Source organism: Lepisma saccharinum, chromosome 13, assembly GCF_977018435.1.
Source record: "Lepisma saccharinum chromosome 13, izLepSacc3.1, whole genome shotgun sequence".
Classification (NCBI taxonomy): Eukaryota; Metazoa; Arthropoda; class Insecta; order Zygentoma; family Lepismatidae; genus Lepisma; species Lepisma saccharinum.
The window spans coordinates 55325587-55344162 of NC_139241.1; the positions used below are offsets into that span (position 1 = coordinate 55325587).

At 41.3% G+C, this 18576-nt stretch overlaps 1 protein-coding gene across 1 annotated transcript in view; it reads left to right on the forward strand.

Annotated features, from left to right (window-relative positions):
* The window catches only part of LOC145997299 (uncharacterized), a 37892-nt gene extending 32298 nt beyond the window's left edge, over window positions 1–5594 (forward strand). The window contains exon 5 of the mRNA XM_083134199.1: window positions 5233–5594. Within this exon, the coding sequence (XP_082990325.1) occupies window positions 5233–5387 (155 nt within the window). The 3' untranslated portion in view covers window positions 5388–5594. The remainder of the gene's footprint in view (window positions 1–5232) is intronic.
* The last annotated feature ends 12982 nt before the right edge of the window (window positions 5595–18576 follow it).

The window sequence follows — 18576 nt, forward strand, 5'->3', positions numbered from 1 at the left end:
AGAGAAGCCTTTACGTAGGCCTTCAAGGCCACGACGAGAAAGTGTTCTTCACGCAATGACGGGACCAAAACACACGTCTAGTTTGATATGAAAGATGTGTTCCTCCTTATTTCGTACGCCATTGATAACAGGAAGACGGGCCTCGTCTGCTAACCCTAGTTTTGTAGAGCAGACGCCTTTTTGCTACCGTTTGATTCAGTGACCTTCGCTCGTAGTTAGCAAGAGTGAATGACTCAACAGATACCTGTTCCCTGTGAGCTTATACAAGAATAGTAGCGTCTGTAAGTATTGTTTCATCTGCAGTTATATCAGTTACTGTTCGAATAGTTTCCTAATGGTTACGTTATTTATAAATTAGTTCTCGAGAGTAAGCTTTCTATCTATTTGCACCGGGGGGGGGGGGTTATACAGCCTGCATGTATTATTATATCTGCTGAAACAAGAAAAAATCGAAGATGCAAAAAGAGTCGTATAAGAGTAGTTAACAAAAAGAAAGAAGAAATAAATTATTGTATAGATCGAATGAATAAGATGCTGTCACGGAGCCTCCTCGATGGAGTAATGATAACGTCGTCACCTTGTAATCAAGGGATCCCGGGTTCGATACACAGTGGAGGCACGTAGTGGTTTGTATCCCATTTTAAACTGAAGGTCCAGTCCCGATTAGCTTATCTGTACACAAAACAAAAACTAAAATAATAAACTGTCACAGTGTAAGAAAATTTCATGTTAAAAAAAAAATCCATGTTGGAATTCACATCTGTAGCAACCAACACAATAATGGATCGCAACGTATTTTCTCAGATCCATTTTAATTATACGTGTATGATAAAATAACAGAAGTAGAGGAAAGAGAAACCCAAGCGAAACACGGATGCCTTCTCGAGAATTTCAAATCTCGTTACTTAAGGTTCTGGGTTGAAGTCCCTGGCAGGCATGACTCTCTTGTTCTTGCCCTTTTATCTGCTCTATTTCATCATAAATCGTCGTTATGGTTTACCTACAGGGGAAGAATAATGACAATTGCCAATCAAAGCCAATAACGAACAGAACAACAACTCAATTAGGAAGATGTCAAGAAAGAAATAAAACTTGACAGTGTCTCCGTCTCTCGGTTTCTCGAATTGAAAATTGCTCTCCCGTTCTCGGTCTCGACTAGTTAAATTTAGAAATCGAAAACGTATGTGAAGATACATATATTTCATATATCCCGGTTTTGTAGGAGATTTCGTGAGAGATGAAGTAAGTACTCTTTGATCATGGTTATTTTTATTATTTTTGTTACGTAACATCAATTTTCTTCCCAGCCGTGGACGAGTGACCATTACATGAAAGTAATGACGAAATACTCAAACACGTGTTATAAGGATGCTACTCAAACCCGGGAACTTTATTGACGAGGTCGAATGTTGACCACTTAATGAGCTTGCCCACCGAGTCTGCTTATTGTTGCTTGTGTCAGGTAATTCGTAATAACTGTCAATATCCCACATTCATTACCATTTGTTTCATAATTTATCTTATTGATGTGATTAAACTGAAGTCGAAGAATTAGTTGAAAGACAAAAATGTAAGATTGGATGTCTCTGATGTTACTTCGTGCCGAATAATATGACGTGATATTATGATATGAATATATTAATAATAGAATATGCCTAGTCATTCCATTGATTGATCTAAATTGCGCACACAAAATATGGTCTAATGTCCACTCCTAACCGACCTCCGTGTGGGAGTGGTTAGCACAGCACGCTACGACAGCTTGGGCCCCTGGTTCGAATCTCGGCTTGGCCATGGGCGTTCTTGGTGAGTGTCCCTTAATCAATGACATCATATCATCACTCATTACTCATCTTCATCGTCGCTATTTGTCATAAGCGAAAGAATAGCGACACTAAATTACAAACATCCAATCAAATCGAATATCTTCACTAGTGTTGCCCACGGGACGAGACGGGACAGGCTTTTAAAAATTCGAGACGAGACGAGATTGACCATGTGTCATAAGACAAACGAATGTTTTCGAGACGAGACAGCATTTCCACGAGACTCCACGAGACGAGACAGGCCAAAGTCTCGTCTCGTGGGCAACACTAATCTTCACTGAGTTAATTCTATACCGTACCAAATTCCCACTTTATTACTGCATCTTGCTTAATTTTACAGCATCTCAATTGTTTTCCGGTTCGAAAACAAATTGAATATTGTTTTGTGCAGTTGATTGTGCGTTGTTTCGTTGTTTGGATTGTTTAATTAACGTCGCATTAATTAGTTTTAGACCAATCGTGACAGCGGGAATCGAGACCACAAAGGAAAACTCGTGAATTGGACGATGGGACAAAAAATCTATGCCTCTCCCACGGTTCGAAACAGTGACCACAAAATATTGTCTTATTTTGTTATTTGGGTTGCATAAACAACAGGCTTTAAGATGTTACGAAATTCTAGGTCCCGTGGCCCAGGTAATTTTTTCTCCGACTGTACAGGCCCGTAGCCAGAATTTTATTTCGGGGGTCTCATCGCCAGAAATATTTGTAGAGGGGGGAGTCATTGATAAAACTTGATTAGTAGAAATAATAATGTCAATAATAATTTTAACCATGGTTAATAAGTATTATAAGTTATTAAAAATAATAATAATTTTAATCCAAATTTATTATTATTATTAATAATAATATTATATAAGTGGAGGGACTTTTCTACTAGAGTGACATTATTTTTCTTACATTTGTACAGTTAGTGTACTGAAATTCATAGTTATTCTATTTTGTTATTAACTTTTACACATTCCGTTCAAAAAAAAATCAAAGTTAGGGGAAAATTTTACTCATGAAGTTTATATTGTGTGACCTCTACCAAAGAAAGCTATAAATTTTGGGAGCTGTGGATCCATTTATTCTTTGGATTAAATTGTAGACTATGCCACGACCTCTCACGTGAGCATCTGCCAGCTAAGCACAGGGTAGAAACAATGAGATACCTCTGGGTACAGATCAGGGTGACTAACACTACGAATATATGGAAAGAAACAATAGATTTAACCCACTATGGAGGGTACAATTCGTAATATATTCTTGAATAACATGTACAAATACTAGATAACTTTGGAAATATTTTTATGCAATATTTTTTCTTCTATTTTTATTTCTTATTAATTGCAGCCAATCTTCTTCTTTGGGCTTCTTCTTCTTCTAATTACTAAGGCTTGTTCTTCTTACAATTACTAAAGCATCTTCTTCTTATAATTACTAAGGCATCGTCTTCTTATAATTTCTAAAGCTTCTTCTTCTTGTAATTATTACTAAGGTTTGTTCTTTTTATAATTACTAAAGTATCTTCTTGTTATAATTACTAAGGCTTCTTCTTCTTGTAATTACTAAAGCTTCTTCTTCTTATAATTTCATACTGTATATGTACATCCTTTTTTACAAATTTCTGATGCTACTTGAGTTTCTTCATCTATGTAACATCATCCCTTCCTGCCCGACCCTGTGACCGAGTGGTTAGCACATCGCGCTGCGACGCCAAGGGTCCCGGGTTCAAATCCCGCTCGGGCTTGGTTGTTTGTGAATGTCCATTCATCAATTTCATCATTTCATCACTCATCCCCATCTTCGCAAATTAGCCAAGAGGCACAAAACGCGAAGGAAAATAAACTAAATCAAATCAAAATCAAAACATCATCCCTTCCTTATTTTTTATTTACATCTTTTGGTTCGTTCATTGGTCTTGCTAATGAGCCTTTTGGATCCTGGCTGGATTGATTTTTTCTTGTACGTGGATCATTAGATACGCTTCCCTTTGTATATACTTCCTGGAACAGTATGTATATCTAGGTTCTGCAGCTTATATGCACGTTCTTGTTTGGAGACGTCGTGCAATAGACCCAGTGGATCATATTTGATGATTGGAGGTTATATGATTTCTCCTCCTTCCATTTTTCGTCTTGCCAAAATAGATTCTTTCGTTTTCCTGCCTCCTCTCTTTCCTTGTTTCTTTGACATCACCTTATACAAATTGACGGAAATATTAAGAAAATCTATTTCCCAGATAGACAAAGAGAAAGGGGTTAGTTAAAGATCGCCGCCTGCCCGTCGCTAACCTTAACTTGAAGCTGCAATAGATGCGCCTACCAAAAGTGCTTGGGTGCCTGCCGTGAAATGGCGCTACACCTGGGAAAAACAACCCAAAAGCCACACGAAACTCTCAGTTCGTGGGAACCGTAATAGACCCAGAATCGTAATTACAATCCGACTTCTTTACTTTTATATAATGATCACTTATGCTATTACTGAATATTAATTACCCTTTCCACCTTATTTATATCCTGTTATTGTGCTAAGTTCAGTTATTTATTTCATTATAATTAGTATTAATATCTACAATCATTATTTCACCACATCAGCGCTTTCCCTTTTTCCTTTTTACAATGGTAGCCGTTTTCTTGAGTGCTGCTATCTCTATCCCACTTTCCAAACTGCTGTATGCATCATCAAATATAAGCGTCGTTCTTTTTGCATGCTGCCATCTATGATCCTCTACCTCAAACAACAACAATGCAGTTTGTGTATGTGACAGTTTGTATACGTGACAAATATAAAAATATAATTTGGTTGCTCTATTATTGTTTAATCTTGCTAAGGAAGTAAAATTAATTACCACTATACACTTTTTAAATTACAAGTAGATATTTGTAAGATATCGGGGGTGGGCTTCAGCCCCCTTAACCCTCCCCCTGGCTACGTATTACTTCAGGGTAACCTGTAGTAACGATAAGAACATCTCAAAAACCGGTCCTTAACTTTCCTTCTTCCCTCCCAAGGCAGCGGTTCCCGAGCTGGGAACATTCCAATTCAAACATTCCATGTAAAAATACCTGTTCCTGAATTGGGAACTTTCGTCATAGTTCCTAAATGGGGACACGACCTGTGTTGGGACATCACCGTCGATATGAAGCTACAAATGGGACAACGGCGAGGGGCGAGGAGGGAAGCGGGGATACGGTTGACCTTGAAGCTCGCATTTTCGTGTCCCTCGGTATAGTTACAGCTAGAATTCATGAAAAAGTTACTGCTACTTGTAACTGCGCTTCAGCTTACTAATTGTAGTTACTCCCAAACCATCATCTGTGAGCGCGTGCATATGTCAAGGTCAATTGTGTACTCCCCTCAAATGAAAACCGTGCCTGCGCCACTGTCCTCACGTACTAAATAAACCTTCTTATCTCTTCAGGAGACGATATTACTTACTTCGACTGGGGATATAAACAGCCAGATGGAAAGAAAGGAGAAACCTGCGGCGCCGTTCTTGTCGCAAATGATCGCATCAATATGCAAGACGTAGTCTGTAATGACGGCACAGCCTTTCTCTGCGAGGAGGGTTTCTGAAATTAACATATTATTGTATGTTTATCAACTTAAATTTATGTGAAATACTGTTATGTTATAGCAACAAAGAATTTCCTGTATGTATGTTTTTAGTACAATTGTAGCAATTAGTAAAACTTTCAATAAAACCCATGAAATATGCTACTCTTGTATAAATTAATTACACACTCATCGTCGTCTTCCTCTCTGCTTGTCTTTCTACCATCTTTGTTTTTCTTTCCTCTCTTCTTCACTTCACTTCTTCGTTTCTGTTTCATTATCTGTACTCGGTTCTTTGTCTTTCTTTTCCTATTCGTCTCCCTATTTTCTCTTTCACTCATTCGTTTATTTATCCTCTCCCTCGTTTCATTTGCTGTCTTCTTTGTGCTATCCCTTGATTCTTTATTTGTCTTTCTTTTCCTATTCCTCTCCCTCATTTCTTTATTTGTCTATCTATTTTCTCTTTCTCTCCTTTGCTTATTTATCTTCTATATAGCTACTTTCCGTCTTCCTTCTTTCGATGTCTTCCTTTATGCTCCCCCTTGATTATTTTCTATATGTTTCTATTTATCTCCCTTGATTCTTTATTCGTCTCCCAATTTTCTCTTTCTCTCCTTAACTTCTTTATTTTCTTTATCCTCTCGCTCCCTTCCTTATTTGTCTTCATTTCCCCTCTCTCCCCCTCGGTTATTTGTCTTTATCTTTCTTTTTCTAGGTTCATTATTCGTCTTTCTATATCTCTTCCCCTTCTTCGGTTCTTTGTCTATTTTCTTTATCTCCCCCTCGCTTCTCTACCTTATTCCCTTTCTTGCTTCTATTCTTTTCTTTTCCACTCCTTTGATTCTTTTTGGTTTTATTTCTCTTCCTCATCCGCGATTCATTATCCATCCTTCTTTTTCTCCTTCTCACTATCTTTTTATCTTCCATTTTCTGTCTTGCTCGTTCTTGTTTTCTTTTTCTGCTCTCTCCCTTCTCTCTCTAGTTTTTATATTTGCTTTCATTTCTTCATAGAATCTTTATTTATCTTTCTTTTTGTCTCTCTCTTTTTAAATTCTCATTCCTTTTTTCCTTTTTCTCTTTCTCAATCATCTCGTCGAGCATTGATTGGTGACCATCAGGCTCGTAGCTAGGTTGATCAGTTCTGGAGGGCCCAAAACCGAAGATTTTTTTCTATCTAACCATTAAAAACTAACTCACTATTAATATACCATATAGTCCTACATATACAGATGGGGGACAAAATAATACGAACACCTGTGAATGTAGAGAAAATCTTTATTAATAGGGGGTTGGACCACCCTGTGACTGAAGTACACTTTGTATGCGACGTGGGATGGACGCATAGAGGTCATGCACAATGTTTAAGGGAATATGGAGCCATTCTTCCTCCAGAGCAGTCTCCAATTCCGAAAGTGTGGCTGGAGGCGGACTTCGAGCACGAAGTTTGGACTCCAAATATCCCCACAAATGTTCTATAATGTTCAGCTCAGGAGACTGTGGGGGCCATTCAAGATGTCCTACTTCATCGTCATGTTCTTCAAACCATGTTTGGACAGACCCAGCAGTGTGGATAGGAGCGTTGTCGTCTTGAAAAAGCGGTCGGTCCCCAGGAAATAAAGTCTGGACAAAAGGATGGAGATGATCCCCCAGAATGTTGCGATAATGACTGGCATTGATCTTCCCATGCAGAAAAACAAGTGGTCCCACAGCATGCCAAGATATTGCGCCCCATACCATAATGGACCCACCTCCATGCTTCACAGTCGGCAAGAGGCAGTAAGGATGAAATGCATCTCGAGGCGTTCTCCACACATAAACGCGCCCCGTGGTCTGTAATAACGTGAATGTTGATTCATCAGACCAGATGACTTGTTGCCACTGCTGTGGGTACCAACTTCTGTGAGCTCTGCACCATTGGCGTCGCTTGACAGCATTACGTGATGTCACCAATGGCTTACGAATTGCCACTCTGTCATGAATGTTTGCAGCATGGAGTTCCCTTTTGACAGTTTTGGTTGAAATGGGGTCCTGGAGATGTCTGTTCATTTCAGATGTTATCTCGGATAACGATTGCTTGTGCTTTTGGGCCACTATGCGCTTCAACACCCTCCTATCCCGAGCAGCAAGCTTTGTCTTTCGTCCGCTGTTGTGCTTTGAAGACGCCATCTTATCTTGTGTTGTGTACGCTGTCATAACGGCTGATACTGTGCTCCTTGCACACCCAACAAGCTTTGAGGTTTCAGTCACCGTGGCTCCAGCTGAACGTGCTCCAACAATCATGCCTCTTTGGAACTCTGTCAGGTCTGACATTGCAGTGTCTCTTGAGAGCGTATGATAGACGAATGCGCCACCAATGACTGCTGTTGGCACACTAATACCTTCCCCTTCACAGCCACTAGGTGACAGACTTCAGTGACAGGTGGTGTTGCTGTACTACCGGTGTGAAATGTGGCATACTTTTTCACAGGTGTTCGTATTATTTTGTCCCCATCTGTATGTACAGTATGTGTGTGTGCTTCATATATATATATATAATCTTGTTGGAAGAGAACATTATTTTCTCCTGTAGCCCCCAAGAAATTACGGATATAGACTCGCGAAATCCACGGCCATTATTCGGGAATCTAAATGCAGAATGAACTGAAGACTGAAATTGGTAAACGCTGTAAGTGCCAAAATAATTCAAACACAGTTTTCCACGTTAAACCGTGAAATGTGCCATGCTTTATAATGTGGTAAACGTGAAAAGTGGCTGGTAGCCCACTAAGCAGTTCAAATGGCGTGTAAAGAGGTCACTAGTATAAACGTTCTTACGGGCTGATGTGCGGAACGATGCGATTTCCCAACACTTTCGCTTTTGGCACTTACAACGTTTACCACTTTTAGTCCTCAACTCATTAACTTAATGGCATCTAGACAGTCTTTAAAAATACATATACTTTCTCGTAAGTTAGATTTGAGACACCAAGAACAATGTCATTAGTCCTTACTCCTTAGATTTGTAAATTTGCTCGAAGAAAATTGAGAAGGAGAGAAAACCCTCTTCCGTGGGTTTAGATATAATTAAAAGGGTGCTGGTATCAGGTGTACAAGTATGACAACGGTGCGAAAATTTAATGTTTGTATAAGTTCAAGATAGGCATCCGATGTATATTGTTTATACCAGAATCGAAGCCGGCGCCCTTTAGGGCCAGGCGACACCGTTAACCACTATTCTATGGGACATGCACGAGTCTTTTGTGGCGTCGTACTGTACATATTGGAGAATGATGACGATATAATAGAAAATGTATACACACACTAATTTCTTAAAAGTAAGCTTCTTTGCGCGTGCAAAACTGAATATATGATGCCAATAGAAACAACAAAATTCCCGCGCGCTCAAATTATTGCGCTCTAGTCTTTCAAGGTTCGATCCCTGGTAGGAACTCCAAAATTTCTGTGATGGCCCAACATCCTGAGGACAATTGGGAAGCTACTTGAAATCAATGTGTAAGCGAATTCCACTCTCAAAACTAGATGGGACTCGATGTGATGACCACGCGTCACCGAATGGAAAAACACTTCGCAGGCTTTGTCCTTCAAAATTAATTTTACTGAACAATTGTAGTTTTCTTTAGAGGACCTAAACATGACTTTTTTGCACAGTACAATTTTGTTTTCTTTCACCCTACTTTTATAGTTTTTCATTCAAAGGATTCCACTCCCGAAGCATGAGCATGACGCGCTATGAAACCAGAGGTCCCAGGTTCGGACCTTGGACAGGTGGGGTTGCATCATGTCTTTCGCATCGCTAGTCCTTCGGATCATCATTCAATCTCATCGTCGCATTCAACCCAAGAGGTAGAAAAGCTGCGTAAAATAACTAAATAGAAATGATTGACTTGGTTCATTTTGCTTCACTTTTCTGACACTTTTGGCAAATCGTGAAGATGAGAATGAGTTAAGATTAAATTGATGTAAGGACCATCACAAAGAAGGCACATATCCAGGCCAGGATTCAAACCCGGGACATTCTACTTCGTAGCGTAACCTGCTAACCACTCCACCACGGAGTTGTCGGCCCAAATAGAAATGAAAATTAGAAAATACCGTCTTTAATTTGCAAGAACCGATTGTTATTGATTTAGTTTTGTGCCTCTTGGCTAATTTGCGAAGATGGGGATGAGTGATGAAATGATGAAATTGATAAATAGACATTCACAAACAACCAAACCCGAGCGGGATTCGAACCCGGGATCCTTGGCGTCGCAGCGCAATCTGCTAACCACTCGGCCACAGGATCTGGCTGCAGGAACCAAGTTCACCACCAAAGGCCAAAAGATTTTCGCTACCACTAGGATAGGCAAATAACAGAAAATGCTTGATAAGTAATTTCGATCTCCTTATTTCATGATAGTATTATGTAAGAAACTATTATTCGCTATATAACTTCGGATTAATTTTATTTGTGTGTCTAGTCAACTTTCCCGCCTAAGCAGCAGCCATAGCGTCTGCATTTGCGGGTGGAGGCCAGAGTTGCTAACGGTCCAGGAATTTTAAATAAATTCATTTCACATCCGGGAGAGAAAATCAGAAAGTGTAAATGGGTTCTAGGCCTCAATTCGGTCCAGGAACCTTTTTTATGAATTTAAATACGGTCCAGGAACCTTTTTGTTACTGGGACAATACACTACTAGGACCGAATTTAAATTGTGCGAGAAAAAAGGTTCCGATCCTGCAACGGAACCCAATAATACCCATAGAAGTTATGGGTAGATGGACCTTTGACAACCCTGGTAGAGGCTAAATGAAGAAAAATCACAAAATATGCAGAATTTTGAAACGTAATATATCTAGAGCATGCACACTGCTATATAAATACCTCGTTTCCTTCCAATAAATGAAATGTGACTTATTCTTCATCACGTGTGAGATCAACCGCCCTGGGAGTCAAACCCGGTCTCCTTTGTGGTAGTCGGACACCAATTTAGAAAGTCAATGTGTTGGACATTTGGTTGATCAGTCGATCCTACTTCAATTTTTTCGAGAGGAAGACGAGTTGGCAGTTTCACACTAGAAATTTCACTCCCCCCCCCCCCGTAGCGGAGTGGTTAGCACATCGTGCTACGATGCCAGGTGTGCCGGGTTCGAATCCCGGACTGAGCATTGGTGTTTGTGAGTGTCCATTGATCAATTTAATCATATCATCACTCATCCCCATCTTCGCAATTGGCCAAATGTGGCAGAAAAGCGAAGTATAATGAACCAAATCAATCGGAATTTCACTCGCAATGCATGAAAACGAGATCACAAGCACTCCGTGATCCTACCGGAATCTCGCGTTTGCAGAAGGTAAGTATGAAACCACTTCTCGGATCATACTACTTCAAACTAGCTGACAGTCTTCAATTGTCCACTAAATCCACAGACTAGGGCAAAAAGAAGCATATGTTTCTTCAAAATAAGTGGAAAGTTACCAAGGAAGGATGTAAAGTCGGTACATTACAAAATATTATGGCCTTTCCTTTCATTGCATGTTATGAGCACAAGGGTTGAGTGTGGGAACCTGGAGGAACCGCGACAACTTTGTCATTCATCCCTCGCAGAAAGGGGACAAACAGTAGAATTTTGTCTCTAGCAATTTGAAAAGCCTATGTCCATCCTGAACCATAAAGTAATTAACCCAGAAAGTCCTAGCAACCTGCAGCTAAGTATTCTTTGTGATTTCGGAGCGGCCGACAACCAGAGCCAGATGAAGAGAAGATTTTGTGGGAGGGGGTGACCTTGCTTATGCCCTTGGTCTGCATGAAGGGAAAGTGTGTTTTCAGGAGGTCCCCGACTTCCCAGAAAGGGACGGGCTAAAAAATCACTGCTTTCCTACCAATACATCTCTTTTGTGTTGAACCAAAGTGTATGTCACCGTAGGATCCGAGCGCTTCCAGTTCTGTCGGTTGCGGGACATCTTAAATCTGTTGTCAACATGGTGCCAATGAGAGTTCCTTTCTGATTGTGCCAAGGTCATTCCACCTATGAATCGGCTGTTCAGCCTGAGTGGCAAAAGACATGTTGTACGGAAGAAATTTGCACGGAAAATTACCTTCTTAAATACGATGAAACCTGTAAAACATCCACAGATATTTATTCGGGGATGGTCCCTTTGAAAAAAAACATCAATATTCTCAAAATTCTTCGAACGGACTGTGTAAACCATTGCAATACTCCGAAAACTGAACCTCTTCTGCAACACAAGGAAAATGCCTCAATCAATGTGCCTTTGTTAAGTTGGTAAGTTCAGTATGGCACTACATTTTAAATAATGCTGAGGGAATAAATCAATAATTTTTGTTAAATGAGAATGACTCATTACCACAAGAATATAATTATTCTTTACGGATATCCCCTATAACGGTTTTAGGTTCGACGTGCTGACCTCACATCACCCCATTACTGGTTAAAGATCTCCACCAGTGGCGGCTGGCCAAGTGCAACAAGTGCAGATGTTTTCACCTAATTTTCAAATTAATATTGACATTTTTCATTTGCTTGTTAAATTAAACTATTTCTCAGCAGAACGTACGCGATAATACTCAAATTACGCCGCTCTGCGCTACGCACGTGAGTTCGTCGAAGAGCAAACCTCGCCAGGGTGCGGAAGACTTAGCCGGTTGTCATGGCAACGGTGACGTCACCTAGCGTTGGCCTTGAACATGGTGTCGCCCTCTACGTGAATCAGTTCTCTCGTCGGAGAAAACATCGCATCCAGTGCTTGTGGCAAAATCTTCGCGTTCTCGCGAGATCTTGTTCCGCGTGTGTGTTTCGCGTTTCCTATCGTGTGTTGTGTTCATGTGTTGAGCTGTGGTTTCTACAATGAACCCAGTAAATGACTTAGTGTGTAATTTGTTGCAGACACCATTTTCCAGATGGACGGATGAAGACAAAAAAGACGTTTTAAATTGGGAGGGGGGGCACTGGCACTTACTATTTGTTTTCATTGCCTATAAATATACTTCTTCACCTGTTATTTTAGGCACGAGCCGCTACTGTCTCCACACCTCTAGGTAGAATTGTGGAAGGGAGACTGGCAGTCGGGAGATAGACCAAGGTCCTTCCAGAGCTGTCGAACCACGGGTTATTATTTATTTATAGATACTTAAATATATGTGCAACCACGCATGTCTTTCCAGTGACTTATTGCAAGGGTTAGCTATTGTACTTGACTCAATAAAACAAACTTACTGTGTGAGGCAGATTCATACGAACCAAAAACAGCCAAAATAATAATAATAATAGTAATAATTTATTTCAAAATGACAAAAATGTATGTACTTGTTCTTCTTTAAATTTTCGATTCTTCGAAATGTTTGTTAAGGAGTTGAGTTGAGTTGAGTTGGTGTTTTAAGTCCACTTTATGCACAGTAAGGCTAATCGGAACTGGACCACAGTTTAAAGTAAGATCCGGACCACTGTGTACCTCCACCCATGTATCGAACCTGGGACCCCTCGATTACAAGGCAACAACGCTATCACTGCGTCATCGGGGAAGCATTGTTAGTAGTGTCACAAATATGCCTTTGACTGCAACCCTGATTTTTCGACCCCTCAGAAAATCGCATGGAAACCTCAAAATCTCACTTTCTCTCCACGTTCCGCGCCTCATTTATTGCGCTGACGATGTTTCACGGCGCAGAAAAGCCGTGATGAGTAAATTCACTTTCTCATCCTTGAAGGATGAATGCACCTTATCGTAATTTTCCAAGTCCGGGACCAAAATGTTTATATATCGTGACCTTTGTAAACCTATCTCTCGGGAACGATGTGCCACACACACACGCGCGCGCCTCTCATTATTTTTTCCGTATTGTGAAGCAAGCAAACAAACAAATAATAATAATTGTTTTTTTTTTAAGGATCCCCTGGCCCCTATATAACCTCGCCAGGGGTGCGTGGTGCCCAACCAAAAAAAGTAAAAGGTTCTCTAACGGCTGCGGTTATAGATTACCACACCTCTACAGAGTTTCACGTGTTTTTTTTTTTTCTCTCTCAAACTTCCATGAAACTCTACAGAGGACCTCCGTAATTGCATGCAACGTGTACTAACGACTCTAGTGTTATTTTGATGTTGTAATTTTTTTTTGGATATAGAGTTTTATTGTGAGATAGATAAAAAAATTATGTTTATTATAATATTTTCTTGATGAAGATGGAGAATATGTGTGTGTGTGTGTTACAAAATAAAGTTGCATGCTTTTTTTTTCCTAGTGTGTGTGTATGTGTATATGTGTTTTTTTTTATGTCCGACAGCATCTGAAACGATAAAAAAAAGAATTTTATTGTTAATTTTCTCGTGTAAAAAAAATAACAAAAATTTTGTGCAAATTTTCTGATTGTCTCGTGCTATAGTGATGAAAAAAAAAGATATTGTAACTGATAACTGATGAAATTGACATTGTAACTGATTTGAACTAGTGAAATTCGTATTGTGCCATTGTAACTGATTGTGCTAGTACTAAAAATTCCTTATTGTGCAAGAAAAGATGTTAAAAACCTGTTAAAACTGCTCTGTGACCCTCTCGTTCTTCACGTCGTAGACGAAGGACTTCTCTGCAATCAGGATGACACTGCATAGGGTATCCTCGGGCAAGGCATCGTGGAACTCGCAGACGATCTTGATGTTGGTTCGATCGTTGACCACCACCTGCTTTCTCTTCGTCGTGTTGATGACGGTCATGGGTCTGTGGGTTTTGAATTCGCTGGGCGTGTAATACATGTCCACGCTTCCCTCGGTCACGCGTTTGTAAGCCGAGAACGCTTCGTAAAGTTTGAGGTAATCGTTTTTGGTCATGTCGAGGTTGTAATTCTCGCGCGGGAACACTTCGTTCCTCCCGTTCTTCAGATAAACGTTCTTGATCTTGCAGTCGTCGAACTTGCTGGAATCTTTTTCCTGATTCTTGTCCCTCCCGGTCTGAAAAAGCACTACGACGAAATCTGGCATGTCGAACTGTATGTTGTTGAACTGCGTCGTCACGTCGAATTCCATGTGACTTCCCGACGCCAACTTCTGCACGCACTGGTAACCGTGAAAGTGAATCGGCACCTGCGGACTTTTCAAGATCTCCGCTTTGTACTTGAGGGCGTAATTCGTTTCGTATTCCACCACCGGCATTCTCAACTCCATGCTCCGGATGACGCATTTGGCCGCTTCGGGTAAAGTGTTGGCTATCGGCGTGATACCGTCCGGACCCAAAGTAGCGTATCGCATCAGTGCGTCGTTGTCGTTGGCCGCTCTTCGAAACGTGATCCTCAGTCCTCCCTTCCACATGATCTCCTTGTAGTCCGAGAAGAAACCAGGCAGCAGACGCATGGGAAAGAGCACCGTGTGATTTCTCGTCGATATTTTCGTCCCGGCTTCGAATCCTCCCGCTTGATAGTATGCTGCGTCCGTTTTGGATAATTTTAACGTTCCCACTGCCGTCGACGTGATGCCTGGATAATCTATTCTGTCGATGACGGTACCGTGTTTCCTCACGTCCACCTGCGAGAACAGGTGAGGCACGAAGTTGTCCACGAGTATCAAGTTTGCTGCTGCGGGGAACGCGTCTCTGCTTTCCTTCTTCACCACGTCGAATTGAAGGTAGAGGTCCGCTCTGTGAGGATGAATGAACCCGTCGCCTACGTCCACGTCGTATTCGATCTCCCTGTTCGCTTCGTTGAGATTGGCGAACGTGCGACGGTTGGGAGGAAAAGATTGCAATTCGTAACTTTCGATTTGCTCCATTTTACATGTATGGTTATTTATTATACGTTGATCTCCACGATGGCCGTCGTAGTGGCACCTGCGAAATCCACAACGTCTCCTTTCTCGTTCGTCACCACCAACTCTATGTCGTCTATGCGGTTGCGACATACTGGAAAATAGATCGGCGAAGAGGGTGTGTAGATGATCGGTTCCATGAATTCGGAACTGGGTTTGAAAGTGGCGATGATTCCCATCTGCTTGTGACTTCCTAATCCGTCCGAGGATTTCGTGATCATGCCTTCCGCTACGTTGCAGTGTACGTTCAGAGTCTCGATGGCCAAGAATTTAGGAATGTTGGTTGCTACGTGCTTGATGCCAGCTTCGAGTTTTGTGTCGTTCTCGAAACCTAAAAGTTCTCCCATGGTGCCCAGGTCCACGGTCTCCGTCGCGGACACGATTTCCACTCTGTGCGTGAACGAATTTTGAGAAAGGTACGTGCCTTTGGGTAATTGAGCTTGCAAAGTGGAAAGATTGTATTGACCTGGCGTGACGACGATGTGTTCGCTTCCGACGCTAATTTTGTTGTTGTGATGCGTGACGTTAGGTATGAGGTACATGCTGTAGAATGCACGCAGAGCTACGGATTTAGGATAGACGATGTCGTCGTGCAGCGTGAGTTTCAAGATCGAAGATTCGCTCGTGAGATGGAACACGCCCATCCTAGTAATGATGTTTCAGATTCCACAATGCTTTCTGGAAATCTTCGATCGTAGGCTTATTTATTTTAGAGAGAAACGCGAGCACGGAGAGGCAGAGATGACCGCAGTTCACGTCTCCGAAATTTTGAATTCGTTCGTCGTTGTAGTATATAGAGGTTTTGTTCGTTTTCAGATAATTGATTAAATTTGTAGGTGGAACACCTCCGAAAGAATCGAAAACGAATGCTTTGTTATTGTCGTTTTTGTGGTAACATATCCAATGCGTGCCTGGATTTTCTTGACCGTCCAAGTTGACTACGCCGCATTCTCTTCTTTTAACGGTTGAAGGTAGCGAGTCGGACATGAAAACTCCTCTGAAGTGTTTGATTCGTAATGGTTGGATCAGAGATTCAATGTCTCGGTTGGTGAGTGCTGCTGTTTCTTTTTTTTTTTTAACTTTTTCATCACGCCCTTGCCCCCTTTCTTCTCCATGGCCAGGTTGTGACGTTTCTGTTCTTCCAATTCCGCCTTGTTCTTCTTCGAGTCGATGACGGTTTTCGCGATGGCGGCGCTACCCCCAGCCAAACTTCCAACGGACCCCAATGCTGCCAGGATGGCCGGGATGCTGAATATGAAACCTCCGATCTTTTGCTGTTTCCGCGAACGCTGCAAGCGTCTCAATTGAGGTGTGCTGAGAAGTAATTTCATTCCGTGTCCTTTCGACAAGCAAGAACGTTTCTTCTCGCGTTGTTTCTTGGTGAGTAACCCATCGAGGGCACCTAGATTTTTCAGATTGGAGTATGGTATCTGGTACACGACACCCTTGGGCTTCATGTTGATGTTTTATATATATATATTTTTTTCACGGTATGTTATTTATATATATAAATGTTCTGAGATTTTTTCTCGTGTAATTTTTTTTCACGGTATGTTATTTATATATAAAAAAAATGTTCTGAGATTTTTTTTCCACGGTATGTTATTTATATATAAATGTTCTGAGGATTTTTTTTTGTTTCGTGTAATTTTTTTTTTCAAGGCCTCGCAGTCGTTACACAAATTCTATTACGTGCTTCGTTTTCTTGCCAAGAAGTTCCTTTGTCCCCTTGTACACGATTCGAGTTTTGTTCTCGATTAAAATAGATAGCTTCTCGTCGGATAACATGTTAGCGTATCGATCTGGTAAGAATAGACTGTATTGTCCGTTGAGCAACAGACGCACCTTGGGACCATACTGGGTAGAAACAATTGAACCGGAAGTTATCGTGTAAGGTTTGGCGACTTCCAATTCCTGAATTTTTACATACTCGACTGACAAATTTAGCATTTGTTTTAATGCTTGGAGATCAGTCATTTTTTTTTCAGTCGTCATATCGAAGAGAAAAAATTTTCAGAGTGTTAGAGAGATATTTAATTGTTTTTTTTTCACGATGTGTGTTATTTATATATACCAAAGATTATTTTTTTTTCACGATGTGTGTTATTTATATATCAAGTTTTTTTTTGACACGTATATATTATTATTATTTTTTTAACAGAGGAAGAAAGTCCGTGCTTCGGAAAACGCGATGATGTGCGTAATGATATCTTCCGTCTCCTGCTTAGACTTGCGCCAATCTACTGTGTACCGTCTTCTTCCCTGCCTTGCCTCGTGCAATTCATCTAACCTATCGTTTAATTTTTCCCCTGCAGCCGAAAGAAGTGTGTAGAGATCACCGCACCTCAGGCCGCTGATCTCCCGAAGACGGTCCTTGACGGCCATTTCACAAGGGATGCGAAATTCCGGCGTCGTTCTTGCTATGATTACAAGTTTATGTACATCCTCACAATCTCCGTTTACTGCGTGTTTGAATATTTTAGATAGTAGCTCGGGTGGCAAATTGGTTATGTGAGACATGTTTTTTTTTTTTACTGTATGTTATTTATACACCCCACCCAATTTTTTTTTCGTGTTCATGGCGATGGTGGTGCCCAGTGCGGCGACCCGTTCACCCAGCGAAGCGTCTCTGCTGACGAACCTTTCGAAAGCTGCGTGCTCTAACTTTCTGTCTGCTTCGTGACGTGCATCCAGATCCGTCTGCGTGGTGTTGTAAGCGATGTCGTGATCTTTGCATGCAGCGTCCAACGGATTCACGCCCTTGTCTCCTCTCTCCAATCTTTTCTCGAGTTTGGTACCCGGTCCGCAGTACTGGTAGCCAGGTAAATGCATCTCGAAAGGTAACTTGTTGATGATGTCGTTTACGAGTCCCTTTCCTTCGGCCACGTTCCAGAATCTCGGAGGCAGCGTGTTGATGATTTTAATCAGGTAACCTATGCCCTTGTCGTCGTTCACGATGAAGTTGGAAAGTTTCGTGCTGATCATGTCCACGATGCCAACCTTCTCGTTGTAAAAATTACGGTTGCCTGCATTCTCTTCGCCGGCTATCACCAACAATCGGTCCACGAGCTTCCTAACGTCGTCCACCCAAACGAATTCTTTGAGTAACGTGTTGTAGCGTTTGACGCCGCTGCCTGTTTTGACCTGGTTCCAAATCGGTTTGATGAGATTCCTGTACTTCTCGCCGCTGCTCGATTTCACCCTATTCTGCGAGGCGTCGTTGTTTTGGTACAAGGCATCCGTCATGATCAAAATTTCCTTGTAACTCTGGTAATCTTCGTCGGTGTAATCTTTCGGCTGCTTTTTGGCGACGAGTTCCCACAGTCCCACCGTACCCGGATACCTGGTCCAACTATCCTTCTCGCCTAAATTAACTTTAATGTCGTTGCCTTCGAAGGTCACCTTCGATTTTCCAAT